This window comes from Denticeps clupeoides, chromosome 4, assembly GCF_900700375.1.
Source record: "Denticeps clupeoides chromosome 4, fDenClu1.1, whole genome shotgun sequence".
NCBI lineage: Eukaryota > Metazoa > Chordata > Actinopteri > Clupeiformes > Denticipitidae > Denticeps > Denticeps clupeoides.
In genome coordinates this window covers 17,815,641-17,830,304 of record NC_041710.1, presented here as the reverse complement: position 1 = coordinate 17,830,304, position 14,664 = coordinate 17,815,641, and the positions used below count along the sequence as shown (strand labels likewise).

The 14,664-nt window shown below is 43.6% G+C and overlaps 2 protein-coding genes across 2 annotated transcripts; both read right to left on the bottom strand.

Moving 5' to 3' along the window:
- Positions 1–3,397: 3,397 nt before the first annotated feature.
- On the bottom strand, positions 3,398–7,538 carry urod (uroporphyrinogen decarboxylase). Its single transcript, XM_028977460.1, has 10 exons — positions 7,360–7,538; positions 6,598–6,710; positions 6,424–6,503; positions 6,275–6,337; positions 5,945–6,142; positions 5,542–5,703; positions 5,054–5,191; positions 4,545–4,645; positions 4,295–4,361; positions 3,398–3,900 (listed from the first exon to the last, which is right to left on the bottom strand). The coding sequence occupies exons 1-10, from the start codon at positions 7,380–7,382 to the stop codon at positions 3,736–3,738; spliced, it is 1,110 nt and encodes a 369-aa protein (XP_028833293.1). The 5' UTR covers positions 7,383–7,538; the 3' UTR covers positions 3,398–3,735.
- Positions 7,539–7,770: 232 nt separating this feature from the next.
- On the bottom strand, positions 7,771–14,653 carry lyn (LYN proto-oncogene, Src family tyrosine kinase). The gene is made up of 14 exons (XM_028977282.1): positions 14,497–14,653; positions 13,579–13,686; positions 13,330–13,482; positions 13,101–13,155; positions 12,909–13,014; positions 12,719–12,817; positions 11,929–12,032; positions 11,587–11,736; positions 11,341–11,493; positions 10,022–10,204; positions 9,755–9,831; positions 9,356–9,509; positions 9,120–9,251; positions 7,771–8,784 (listed from the first exon to the last, which is right to left on the bottom strand). Exons 3-14 carry the CDS (start codon positions 13,453–13,455, stop codon positions 8,582–8,584), a joined length of 1,542 nt encoding a protein of 513 aa, XP_028833115.1. The 5' UTR covers positions 13,456–13,482; positions 13,579–13,686; positions 14,497–14,653; the 3' UTR covers positions 7,771–8,581.
- Between the last annotated feature and the right edge of the window lie 11 nt (positions 14,654–14,664).

The window sequence follows — 14,664 nt, the reverse complement described above, 5'->3', positions numbered from 1 at the left end:
CCTGTCAGGGTGATGGCCCGGGGTTGTAATGCAGTTGACAGGCACGGTGGTCTCTGGGGCGTGGTCCAAACAAACAAACAAACAAACAGCACCTTTCTGTTTATCCGGTGAGGAGCCGTTCATACAACATTGCCTCTTCGTCGCGTGTCGGGGCGGCTGCGTTGGCCCCCATGTCCGACTCTGAAGGAGGGGGTGTAAAGGGAGAATGGGCTTGTCAGGCCAGGGGGCTGATGGGTATTGTCTGCTGGAGCAGGGCTGGCCAGCACTGCTGTTGGGCGCAGGAGGAAGAGCGCGCCGCTGGTGATTTAACTGCAGTGACATGTGGAGAGGGGGAGAGACGGAGAGTAATTGGCTTTCTCACCTTGCTTTGTGTTTCCTGCCTCGGCTGCAGCTGTCAGATGAAGGTTGAGGAGAAGAGTGGAGGAGGTGAGACGGAGCAAGAGCACGTCAAGTGTGTGTGTGTGTGAGGAATACAGAAAGAACACAGTGTGAGTATGTGTGTCAGGGAGAACATGGAGTGTGTGTGAGGATGGGGAAGATGGAGAAAGAACACACTTTTGAGTGTGTGTGTGTGTGTGACAGAGAGACCATGATAAATGTGAGAGAAACTGCACACATTGGAGAAGTGTGAGTGAGAAACCATAAAAGAGAGAGTGTGTTGGTTGTGTGTGTGTGACAGAAGTAGAGACAGCATTGTGCAGGTGTGAGAGACGGAAAGCAGATCGTGAGTGTGAGAGAGAGAGAGATGAATTTGTTTGTGGGTGAACGTGTACGGGCATCAACGCTGCCCTGTGCTCCTCAGCCCCTTCTGACAGCCGAGTTTTATTCATCGCCGCTGGAGTCCAGCTCTGTTCGGAGAGACTTCCGTCCACTGCCTTCACTTGACAGCTTGGCACGCAAGGAAAGGAGGAGCAAAAAAAAAAAAAAAAAAAAACAGGGCCGGCCTGCACTGTCAGTGTCTTCAGACGTGAGGTTCTTCAGGGACCTGATTTGAAGAGCTTTGTTCTGCTACACCGCCCCCCCTCTGCTGCCTTCCTGGTGTAATTGGTAGTGCTGAGGGAGGGGAGATGAGGGAGGCTGAGAAGATGAAGACTGGGCGGATGGTTCCCTCCTCCTCCTCCCTCTGGTATGAGCGCATCACTCATGAGTTCAGCGGTTATCCTGAAAATGTAGGTGCAGGCATGCCGAGCTTGTAAACGTTCAGCGTTCAACTGAGAATGGATTAAATGTAATGCTAAAGCTAATGTTGCCACTCTTCATCCTATTTGCACTTACAATCAGTAGTTACAGGGACTTTCTAGAACTTTTTTTAATTTACGAATCCTGTCCCAACACATCCTCCATGACACGGATGAAATAACACATATAGCTAAGGTTAATTAACGTTGAATCAACCCTGCTGCGGACTCACTCATTTTGGGAACATACGTAAGTAAAATGGGGGATCATCTGAAGATTGGATAAGAAAACAATTAACTACGAGTTAAAAGAAAAGCTCAAGACTGATTCTGCTGTACCTCTTGCTTTTTCTCTGTGTGGTCCATTAGGCCCCAGCGTTTTGTTTGGTGGTCTCTGTCTCTCCTGGTGTTGTTGACATGTTTATTTTTAACCACCACGTCTGACCACCAGTTTGAGAGAGGAGGTGGCATGGACACCACCGCCCAATCGAGACGTTCCTCCATCAGCCTGTGTTAATATTTCAGATCAATCACAGGCGCAGACCCTCCCCATCCACTCCCATCTGATAAAGCACTGATGGTGCCAGGCCCTGACAAATGATGTATAGCCTGCTGTCTCCAACAGCAGATTGGATTTTCAGGCCTGCTGATCTGCTGAAAGATTGAGCCTGAACCTGCCCCCCACCACACACACACACACACATACACACACAAAACTCCCCCTGCTTCCATCCCACTGGTAGCTTTTAAAAGGAGGCCGTGGGGACTTCATTTTTTTTTCTTTCTTTCTTGTACAGTGTAGATTCATTGTTGCAATTAAAAATAATGCCTGAGGGCCCTGGAGGAAACACATAGCGCAGATTTCACCGAAAGCAGGAGGCCCTCGCCTCACCCACACACAGACGCGTGTTCGGCGGAGGCTAACAGGCATAGGACAAAATAGCTGCATTAATCAACAAACAGATTAGAGAGATGTTTGATGGCTTATGCCAGCTCTCAAGATGGGTAAGATGAAACAGTCAGAGGTGGAGGAGACAATGTGGGATGCTGCACGACCTGATGTGTGGATTAATGGTTTATCTGGATTAAACTGTTGACAATTCAGTGCCATTGCACATCCCTGGGTTATTAAGAATCGTTGGAACGGTCATCAGCAACAATAAGATCAGCCAAACGTGGGTAATGTGAATTTAATTTCATTCTTTGCTTTACCACTGGATTTACGATTTATATGCAGTAAAAGTTTTTTCTTGTTTTCATTTTATTTGAACCCTTGTACCGTAGGCGGAATTACCGTAAACAGATCCTGGATCAACCAAATTTTCACATGGAAAACAGGCCCCGGTCTAACTAGTAACACATTTTTCACTCCAACTGCCAAATAAACTGAGAGGCATGATCTCAGTTCCCACCAAACCAGAGGTGTATGACTAATCCTGCCCATTAAAACGTATTCACAACCTGTCCTGAGTAACTAGGAACAATGGTTTTCCCACCCAGCATTCCTTGTTTGTGCAAAATTCTGCTCACATCATTCCAGTACACAAATAAATAAAAGCACCACCCACAAAAACAACTGGATTTGGAGATTTGGTTATTACTGGTGCTTATGTTCGCTTCAGGGGGAGACACCCCAGTTGGGATTAACCTCGCAGTTCCTCTTCCACAAAGGCATCAGAGATGAAAATGATCACAGCAGCAATTCCTTCTTAACTCTCTCAAATCTGGCATTACCACTACTTTTACATCCGATGGAATTAAATTAACATATTTGTGATTGAAGAGAAATGCTCTAGTGCATTTCCATTAGTGAATGGATTTTATTGAAAGTAGAAGAATAGGTGGAACTGCTCACATTGTTCCAAACTTTGACGATAATATTCATTGTCTTCTGTTTTTCACCCATCATAAATCCACTAAAATTAGCAGAATCATCATGGCCAGATGAACACACACTGGCCCAAACGAATATTCACCATATATAGAAATGACATCAATAGCACTGGGAGGGGCAACAACGGAGGGTTTGGGGTTGAATTGTGGTCAACAGCAGTAATAACATGATCCAATTTCTTGTCATACTAGTATTAAACTCCGCCACCCGTTCACATTTGTTAGTAAAAACCAAAAACAGAAGTGTTTGTATGAAGGGAAAATATGAGCACTGCCCATGTGCAGATCAGAACATCATTTCCAACATGAACTCCAGTCCAATCCCATTAAAAAGAATTGTGCTTTATTTACGTGTATAAATAACATCCAGCGTCACATATTCACGCATAAGGTCACTAACACTACCGACCAAACCTTCAGCAGTTGTACAGTGTTTTTTGCACCTTTTCATCATGGGCACCTTTTCACCTTTAACCCCTCTTTCTCATGCTATCACTATATATAATTCTTATTTATTTATTAATATAATTGCTCGAGTTTCATTTAAGTGAAATGAAAGGGTGTGAAGAGAGCTGCAGCTGCTCTGCTGGAGCCATACAGATGCAGGAAAGGCTGGTTCATTGCGTTTCATATTTTGAGAAATGGCATAAAGGCTGCTGGGATCTTATTGGAGATTAAGGAGCTGACGTGAGTGGGTGTGGACGGCCTCCACGAAAGCACCCACATTTTCTGGGTCCATGTCAGGGTACAGTCCATGCCCCAGGTTGGCAATGTACCCCTGTGTGCCGAAACCCTCCAGCATCTTCCTCACAATCTCAGATATGCGCGCCTAAAGCAACGAAAAGAGCAGTAAGAGTGGTCAGTCCCTCTTGTGTTATTAAACATGTAGTAATTGATTATGAGATAATAAGATGATTAATTATACCAATTAGGAATCATATAAGATGTTTTATAAGACATGCTCAAACAGTGATTAGATTGGTAAGGGGACTAGCTACAAATTAGCTTTTTTAGTCACAAAGATCAATCAGATGTAAAGGACCCAGACAGTCACCTGACCTCTTTAGAAACCACAATGCAGCATTTTCAAAACACCATTTTCCCTGGTGGGATCTCTTAGATTGGTGTGAGACAGAACATCTAGCTAATTCCCTAATGAGCCTCCACACATATTCCAGGTGAAAAAAAAAATGCTTATTGGTCTAAAATACGTTTGCTCTCACCTTTGGAGCATACAGAGCACAGGGGTCCATGTTGCCTTGGAGACTTACTTTGCCCTCTGTCCTCACCCTGGGATAAGGAGACAAACAATTCTCAGCTAATGCAGGGTTGTGTAACAAACAACCCAATGGAAAAAAACAAGTGTGAGCATCCTGCATTCCCCGAGTGGAAAAAGAATTAATGCCCCTTGGTGAGACAGCTGTTCAGGAACATTGCAAAGACTTTGATTTGATGGACAGAAAAGTTTACTACCGTGCTGAGCTGGGGTCAATGGTCCAGTCCAGACCCACCACCTCATAATGTGACTCTGACAGGTCCTCAAGGGCATAATGGCCATCTTTTGCAAACACAATCTAAAGCAGACGATAAACAAGGGTCATGAGCTCAATCCAGACACAGGCCAACTCTTCACTTCTTAGTTAATTCCTCCATCATTGATAAGATCGGAGTCACACCCGACTCTCAATAACAGAGTTTGGACCTTAACCTGTGGAATAGAAACTCTTAAACTGCCATCTGCTGGTGCAATGTGGAATCTGTTGATGTCTCCAACCTGCTTCTAGTCTACATACAGGGTCGGTTATCTTATCTTAACAAACATTAATGCTGACCTTGTTTGTAATCTAACTCGCATACATAGAAACCCAATACTCTGATAACCCCAGACTATCCCTTTAAGGAGAGGTTGTATTATTTGAGCTTAAATTTCATGCTTGGCAAGACAATGCCAGCAGAATAAATGTACTTGGACGTCGTCGTACCATGGGCACATTGTCCAAGCCTGACTCTTTCAGCCGCTCCTTCACCTTCTTGGCGATGTCTCTGAGGTATGGCAGGGCAAACTCCTGAAACTGCACTGGCCCCAGGCAGCCAGCATGGGACTCAAATACCTGCAAGGCCTGTAACATCACAAGAGGAAAAAAAGGCTCGCCACTCATCACTGATATAAATGGCATGCCCATTTGAGTGCATGTATGTAGGTTACAGTTCCCACGTTCAATCACCCGTTCTAAGAAAGTGCTATTTGGAGCAGTGACACCACTTTATTTTGGTGCACAAGGAGACATGATTGTGTCAGGGTCATGAGGATAATGTGATTTTTCAAACACAGGACATGACTCGGAGGGTTCAACTTAATCGGGCTACTTCTAGCTGAAGCTTGAGTTTGGTAAACTTTTTCCACAGGGCCTGTGTTGTTAAATTTCACTACCTGCCCTTATAGGGCACTAATGAATGGATGAAGACTTACCTGGGCCCCTGCTGCCACCTGACCTATCAGATACTCCACAATCACATCAGTCAGCTGCTGCAGTAACCTGTGGCTGGCTTCTGGGTAACGGTAGAGCCAGCGCTTGGGTTTGGAGTACGTGGTGGAACCGCCGCCCTCAATCATGTAGGCCATCAAGGTCCACTGTGCAGGACAACACCAAATGACTATTGTTCGTCATTCGCATAATAGTTGGTTAATAAATAAAATCCAGTTTTTGAAAAACTTTCATAATTACACCCACAAATCTGTAAAAGGACTTAAATCTTAAAAAATGTGATGCATTTTTGGGAAAACCATCTGCAGGAAAACATACTAGAGAAAAGATCAGTTTTAATCCTGTGAGTATGCGTGTGTTTGTGTGTGCTGTGCCAAGTCGTCTCACGGGCGCTCCAGTGAACCCGATGAGGGGGACCTTGCCCTCCAGTCTGTGTCGAGTGAGCGTGATGGCTTTAAAGACGTAGCCCAGCTCAGCAGGCACGTCCACTTTGGTCCGAAGCCGCTGCAAGTCCTCTGGCTCCTTCAGAGGCTCTGTGAATGTGGGACCCTTCCCTGCCACCATCTGAACATCCATACCTAAGGCCTGGCACCACACACAGACCGAAGCTATGAGAGAATGCTTGCTCTACATGTTTGAATAGTGTTTGTTATATTTCTGTCTATATTTGACCAGACATTAGAATGGAGGCTTCAGCTCATGTCCAGTTCCCTTTACCTGAGGGACAACTAGGATGTCAGAGAAAATAATGGCCGCATCCAATGGAAAGCGTCGCAATGGCTGGAAAAAGAACAATAATGTTCAAATGTGAGCTTGCACGGCATTTAAATGTGAGATCATTGGGGTTTAGGGGTGACATTACAGACCTGGAGAGTGAGCTCGCAGCAAGCCTCGGGAGAACGGCACGTTTCAAAGAAGTCTTTTCCCGCTCGGGACTCTCTGAACTCTGTACATTAAAGATAATGCAGACTGACGTTTATTCTTATGACTTTGTTGAATAAAATTCAGACCCTTTCTGGCATAAATAAATAGCGCTTTACCCGGCAGATAACGGCCGGCTTGTCTCATGCACCAGACTGGGACATGCTGAACTTCTTCACCACGTGCTGCACGCAGGAAAGTGTCATTTCTGAGCTCAGGGAAGTCCTTTGGCCTGTGGAACAGCATGGTTTTGGATAAAACAGCAAAGCAGCATACTATTCATTCTATTAAATAATGGGCCTTGTTATAAGAAGAGTTGGTCAAAAGAATTCGGTAAAATGACAAAAGAGCAAGACCCCTCCCATTCGACTATCAAGACCATCAGCACAGACGCTGGCCAGCAGGTGAGCAGCGGAGATAAGGCCTCTCTGGAACCTAACGGTTCCTTCAGCCTTTAGGGTGCCTGTGCTGACCTGATACACCGAGATACATATCAGGAGACGATTTCGGAATGAAATAAAGCAGTTTTGAACATCACATTTCGCCAGTTTAATCCAAAAGAAACAAAAACAATTAATTTAAAACTTAACCCTAATTTAACCCTTAGTACAAAAATAAATGTGCGCCCTTGTTTTATAATACTTTTATTTTATTTTATATTACTTGGCAGACGCCAAGTAATAGCGTGCTAGCTATGCATAGCAATTAGCCCATAACAGAATACCTGTTTCTAGCAATAGTTTTTATATAAAACGATGCCATTGTGAAGTGCTGACGTATACCGGCCAGGATAAAGTGACATAACTACCCCGCCTAGCTTGTGTAAACGGGTACAAAGGGACACCCCGACATCCACACACAGCTCCGAACACACAACTTACAGAATCTGGTTGTCCTTGCTCATGGTGGCGGGATCTCGAAAACGACCGCGCAGATTTTCCTTCCCTAATGGGCAAAGCGGATGTTGAAATGACCAACACAGTGGAGCGCCGACTACTTCATTACATTAAAAGCCCTCTATTCTGACACGCCTCCCGCTGCGTTATGGGCGCGGCCATGTTTGACCGGTCACGTGACACCGCGGCGCTCCGTGGCGAATGTGGCCGCAGCTGTACAGGATACACCAAACATTGAATAAAGTAATTAATGGATATTAGATATTTTAAGTCGCGCCTTGCTATAGATGGTGCGCAATGTTTATTTTCCTGCCTCTTTGTACCATAAGGATTTGCAACAATGTATCAGCAACGTACCAATATATTTACCCATATAACACTATTGTAACAACGTGAATGATTAATTATTCACGTTTATTAGTATAAACAGCAAAACATTCTCTGATCAACGAATAATACATACAAATTCTTAACAAGTATAGAAAAGTAACAGTCAATTTCTAAATTATTCAAAGCCCAGTCATTTCCATTAAGACTATGAATTAACCAAAATAATTATTGCACATAATTTACAGTTTCTGGAATTATTTCTACATGTCCTGGTTGTCAGTAGAAAGATAACTAAATGAAAAGGAAATCAATAGATGCTAGGTTAATATTATTCATGTTTATAGCTCAGTACTAAAATGAAATAGGTTCATTTAATTCAAATAATACAGCATATTTGACTCACTCCTGCCCTATATAATATAATTTATGCTTGTTTATTTACATATACAGCCAAACTCAATCAGACTCATCAAGCATCGTAACAAAACCTTGAGCTCATTCATACAGTATTTGTTAGACTCTGCTACAAAAGGATTATATTACTGCAACCTACTCATAGCTGCTCAGGTGGGTGGGCAGCGGTATCAATGTAATGCCTAAATGTACAACAATTTTTTTGGCAAGCTTCACGGATCACACTACACATTACTGTGGAAAAATTAACCTATAAAGTCAGATGAAAACTTCAATTTGAAGCAAAAATGAACAATTCAGCTTGCATAAATTGATCAAGCCACAAGTTGGGAAGCCTCTTGACACCTTCATAGCAGGTCATTCTCAGAAAAAAAAAAAAAAGTATTTGTTCTTTTTGGTTTCACAAAATAATCAGCCCTGAATGAAAAGATGGACAAAGAAACCCAGCTCAGTCACACCCTCTCTAAGGCTGCTGCTGGTACTGTCCCTCCGTGGCTGTATAGAAATCATCGAGCACACTCTGCATGTAGTCAAATGTGGGACGGTCCTCTGGCTTGTCCTTCCAGCAGCTCGTCATGATCTCATAGAGCTCAGCAGGGCAGGGCTCTGGACGGGGCATGCGATAGCCCCTCTGCACTGAGGTCATGACCTCTCCATTGCTCATACCTGGTAAAAAACAGAGATCAGCAATTGTATCCTTATTAATTCACCAGTCCTTTTGTTTGTTTTGTTGTTCATTAATTCGTGGTAGCAACCAGACACTAAGTTTGTTAGTAACTTGAGTAGTAAACAGTAAATAGTACAGTAATAGTAAATAGTAAAGAAAAATATACTTTCGCAATAGCAATCAATTCCAGCAGATGGCGCTGCTCTATAATATTAACGCAGTAGTAGTCAACAGTGTTTTGGTGTAAGACATGTTCATTAATAATGTCTAATTCGTTTGATGTCTAATTAGTTTGATATTTTTTAAATATCTATTTTGTTGATTATTGACTCACCTGGATATGGTATTTTTCCAAATGTAATGATTTCATAGAGGAGGACACCAAAGGACCACATGTCAGACTTGATAGTAAAGGATCCATAGTTTATTGCTTCTGGTGCTGTCCACTTGATTGGGAACTTTGCTCCTGAAGCATTTAAATAAAACATGTTGAAATTCACAGAATACAGATATGTTGTAGATTATTGTTCAAATGTTTTAAGTCATTAAACAAAGAAAAGCCTCACCCACCTTCTCTGGCCGTGTACTGGTCATCTTCAATGACTCTGGCCAGGCCAAAATCTGCTATTTTACAAAGAAGGCTTTCCGACACCAGGACATTGGCTGCTCTAAGGTCCCGGTGTATATAGTTCTTTTTCTCAATGTACGCCATGCCCTCAGCGATCTGTGAAGAAAATGTGATGATGACCATGTTTTAAAACAGGAAAATTGCTTGACATTTTATTAAGGGTATATTATACAACTCTAAGGAGAATACACAATACTTTGTTTTAAATACTTCACACTCAGCGGACAAAGTGTGGTTTTTTTGGCAATTTTCATAAAGAAATTATGCTTCCTCATTTTGTGGAACCACTGGAAAATGTGACATCATGATATATTTTTTCCCACACCAAAATATTTTTTTACCTGAGCTGAGAAGTCTATAAGTTTAGGTAACTGGAGTTTGCTGGCAGCCTGACTTTTTAAGAAATCTAATAAGCTTCCTGTAAAACAAAAACATAACAAGCAATATGTACATGAATATAAACTATACATTACTATACATACACTCCAAGAACACTCTTTATGTTCTGTGCTATTACCTGCATTGTCCCTTCTAGTCCAGATGTATTTATTTATAGAGAATATGGTATATATTATGTAAATAAAAAAGGCCTGCAGTTGTGAACTCACCATTAGCCATGAACTCTGTGATGATGTAGATGGGCTCGATTTTGGTGACCACTGCATAAAGCCGCACCAGACGCTCGTGCTGCAGAGTCTTCATCAGGTTGGCCTCTTCCATGAAAGCCTCAGGTGACATCGTCCCAGGTTTCAGCGTCTTCACTGCCACCTTTGTGGTATTGTTGTAGAAGGCTGCAGGCAGACAGGAACCCAACAGTCTCATTCTCAACAATTTCACATCCGCCTGGCACTACGGGCCAGAAGTAAGGCGCCTTCACGCTTATGAGACTCAGAATTAAATAGAGGTTCCCCCACCCGCTGAACAATAATTGAAAACTATAATCGAACATTCAAGTAATCTTATATTTGTTGTCTGTTTTTGGTGAGAATGACGAAGACTGTAAGAAGCATTTAAAAGGACAAGAAGAGCGGCTGTGGTTTCGAAGGGCTATTATAACCACAAGAAACTGCAACTTCTCTTTTTCAGCTTTCGGATGCGGCCAGACCTGAAGTTCCTTTTGCTTGTGCTGAGCACCGTTTCCCAGAAATGATGAAATGGTGATGAGGCAGCAGTTCCTAGAGTGGGGTCAGCATTGAAAGACTCCAAAGTGTCCCAGTGACCAGAAGGTCCAATTTCCAGCTCTTCCTTTATTAGTCCTCATTTCCTTGTGGCTCCACTCTGGCCGATGGATTTTTAACACCGTGGTCTGCCGGGCTCTGGAAAAAGTTTCGCATATCACTGTTTTCACCGCAATATGAGAGTGGCCATCCAGTTCTCCACTGGCCACATGTCTGGCAGGGAGGAGGACATTTCTACCGAGACATAACAAGTCAGAGGAAACTGAATGGCAGGAAGCATCCGCTCAGGAGACCAGGAGTCCCTGCGATTCCTCCGAACTCGCATTCGTCTCGGAACACAAGGGGGTCCGGAGGAGGCCAAAGAAAACATCTTGAGCGCGAGTGCCCGGCCTCAACGCATTTGTGTACTCGCACAAATCCAGAGAGTTTCCTGCAATTCAACACCTCCTGTCGGCGGGAGAGGGCGGTGGGGCGGGGACACGTGAACAAGACTGCAATCTAATGCAAATATGGTGTCAGGCGCGGACCTATTTCCTCTACAGATCGGCAGGATATGGTTGCGGGCACCTGCCCCATCAAGCCGACTCATAATGTGGCCATTCATGGCGGCGCGGCCCACTCTCTGCCGGAAGAGCAGCATTTGAATACACCTGTCCACCCCCAACCCGCTGCGGTTCTATTGTTCTACAGCCGGTGAGACAGAAACTTCATGTCCGCAATGCACTCGTGAGACGGCTACGAGTCCTTACCCATCCAGACTTCCCCAAACTGTCCGGCTCCCAGTTTCTTCACCATCTTGATGGAATCCTTGGAGATCTCCCAGGCATCTTTATCCCATGGCTTCTGGGCTTTGGGTTTATCACAGGGCTTCTCCAGCTTTCGACACAGGCCATCCGGTTGTTCTGCAGAGGGAGAAAACCAGCATCACTGATCGTGAGCAAAGCCCTGAAAGGTTCAGTTGAACAGATGGCGATTGGTGTTAAAACAGGTCTTACTGTGGTAATGTTTTATCATGCTCTCGATGTTAGGGAATGTAATTTTAGGGGAGATGTAGTAGCCGCCGTTGTCCAGAGAACGAATCTTATAATGCTTGACGGCATCGATGCCCTTGGCGTCCGTATCTCTGATAGACAGGGAATAACTTCCTGTTCAGATAAACACAACAGCAATCATGAGCTTTAAAGCGTCCCTCATTCAAACATAAGTCATTAGCGGGGGTGCTAAAAGATGCTATCCATCATGGACCTTCAAATTAAGGAAGAAAGGAAGGAACTGCTGGTGTTTTCTTCTTGGGCCTTAACCCGAACGGCCGCAACACATGTCTGAAAAAAACGTACCCTTAGATGTTTCACTCTCGCGGATGAGGTACGCTCCCGGTTTGTTCGCTGGGGCCAGGAGTTGCCGCTCCGCATCCTTTCTTGAGATGTCCTTAAAAAACCATCTAGGTTTTGGGAAGGAAAGGGGACATTTATTACAAATGCACATATAGGAACCCCCCCAATAGCCTAGTTTTTATTTTTCTCATCAAAAGATACTTTGTACGGTCCTTTCGTGCATTTCATGATGGAAGAACAAATATTTAAAGCGACGGAGGGGAGCGCAACCCAGACTTATTACAGCACCACAGATTACTGTTCATAACAAAAACAGGTCTAGTGAGGGACTTTGGCATACAACGTAAGTCTTAAACGTAACCTGTGAGGTCTGGCCACAACCAGATGTTGCTAGGCAACAGCCTTCAGCCCACAGTCGGCCAGGTAACAGATGCTTGCGAGCAGTAAAACAGGGTCAAAGAGGTGGAATGGTAGTTAAAGAGTCTTGGTCAGAGGGAATTCCTCTCACACAATCACAGAATGAAGTTCTAAATAGTCAAATAGTATAGGCTACCTTAAGAAATGTTGAATTTATCAGTTTTTATCTGCATTTAAGGGATGTAGCTGCACAATACGGTGAGGTGACAAAAAAGTAATATACTCTTCTACACCCAGCAAACAAAGACAGATGTGTGGTTGTGCGCTCATGAACAACTTCTGAAGTTGTTCATGTAGGTGACATTTTGAAGGCATAAGCATTACACACAAGTGTGTTAAATATTACTGCTGAATAAGTGGCACATTGTGAACGTACTCTTCTGTCTCCATGGTGTCGGCCTCTGCTACGTAATTGGATGGGATGTAGCCCTCTTTCCCGGTTGCTAATGATCGTGCTTTCCACCATTCCCCATGCCTAGCATAAATAAATAAACAAATAAATAAATAATTGCCTCATCATGGTCCATGTCAAGGCTGAATAATGACTACTAATAGTGCAAACTTACTCCTCAAGAACTTGCATTCTCTCTCCCTTCTTAAATCCCAGGTCCTCGGGCTGCATCCCGTCGTATGGGTACAAGGCGAGGACTATTTTATCTGAATCCTTCTGCTCTGTGGGAATAAACACAGCACGTTGTGTCCAGAGGCACAAGAGATGCACTACAACACTACGACAAGTAGCATCAGGTCCAACCCACCTTCCATTTTCTGAAACATCTGACCAGGTAGTAAACCGCCTGGAGTAAAGTTGTTCTAGGTAAAAAAAAATGTTTTTAAATTATAACAATTCAATAAAACATGAGACAAACCATGCAGTTATATTATCAAACTGATTTAATCAATCATTTAATTTTTACTTTCTCGAAAGCGTTACAAATGCAGCATCTGTAGGTAAAGATCTTCACCCTCACTGTTCTCACTTCTCACCGTAGTTTGTGCATTTCTGGATGTTGGGTCTTTCACATAAACAGTCGGGTTGGTGCGTGATGGCTGGTGCATCTTCAGATCCAGCACACCATTGTTCTGGTCAAGCTTGGACTTTTTACACCCCATTGTTCTCTTAGAACACAAAACTAAAAACTTAAAAAAAGAAAAAAAAAAACATGCCAAATTCTGTAAAGACTAAATGTAAGTTTGCATCAATGTAGAACCACTAAGAAAGTGAAGAACTTATACCTCTTTTTTTTTTTACTTTCACTGGCTCAGACAAATCTACAAAATGCACCTCAGAATTAATCACAGATTATCCGGCTGGTGCTGATCCCGTCGTGCCGTAAAAACCATCTGAGGATGTAAGGGGAACAAGGACATTTTTCCGGTTAATTAATGACCTTCCATCTGACACTCGGGGTGAAACGGGATCTGGTGTTGGGCCAAGTCGATCAAAAAACAAAAAAGAAAAAGCCCTCCTATAAAAACGTGCTGTAATGTGTCTTCATGTAAAATGTTTGATTATATGATTAAGTCAATATAAAAAAAAATACTTTTCAGCATATGGTGTAACTGCTGTGTGTGTTTTCCTCCCTCCAAATGGTCACACTTCCTACATTCTGTTGTGAAGAAACTTTGTACACTCCTGCTTCTTCTGGTCCACTTTCTGTAATTATTAACACTACTTGGCAGAAGCGTGGAGATGAAATCGAGCTTTGTGGAAAACCCCCCTGAAGCAATCGCAGTAAATCCATAAGAACAAGAAAAAAAACGTATTTTCACGGCAGACTGGAAGTAAAAAGTCTGGAATATATGTCGTTTTTTTTGGGTTGTTCTCGGTATTATTAGCTGGGCGCCAGGAAGCTGCGCTCCGGTCTGATTATTCTACGGTCATGTGGGCTGCGGCGGCACCAAACTTCCTCCTCGGACCCGCGACTAAACGTGTACATTTCTGACGTTTCCGACGGCAAAGGACAACTTGTCCACGCACCAGGGACCACGTTGTCCGCATTAAAAGTGATAAACTGGCCAAACGCGCTGGTAAAACGTGGCACTGTTGGTTTAAAAATACGCAACGATGCTTTATATATATATATATATATTTTTTTTATATATAAAGCCGTCAGTAACGCATCTTTGCACGATTTGCTGGCCGTGAGCTACCTGTCGGATGCGGAGACGCGCCGGTCCCGTTATCTCGGCCGCATTGGAGCGCCAGGCAGCTTCAGCAGCAGCAGCAGAATGAGGAACCGCGCCCGCCGGGAGCTTCTACAGCTACTGCGGCCACTTCCTGGTGCAACGTTCACTGGCGGATTTCTTCCTTCTCGTCAG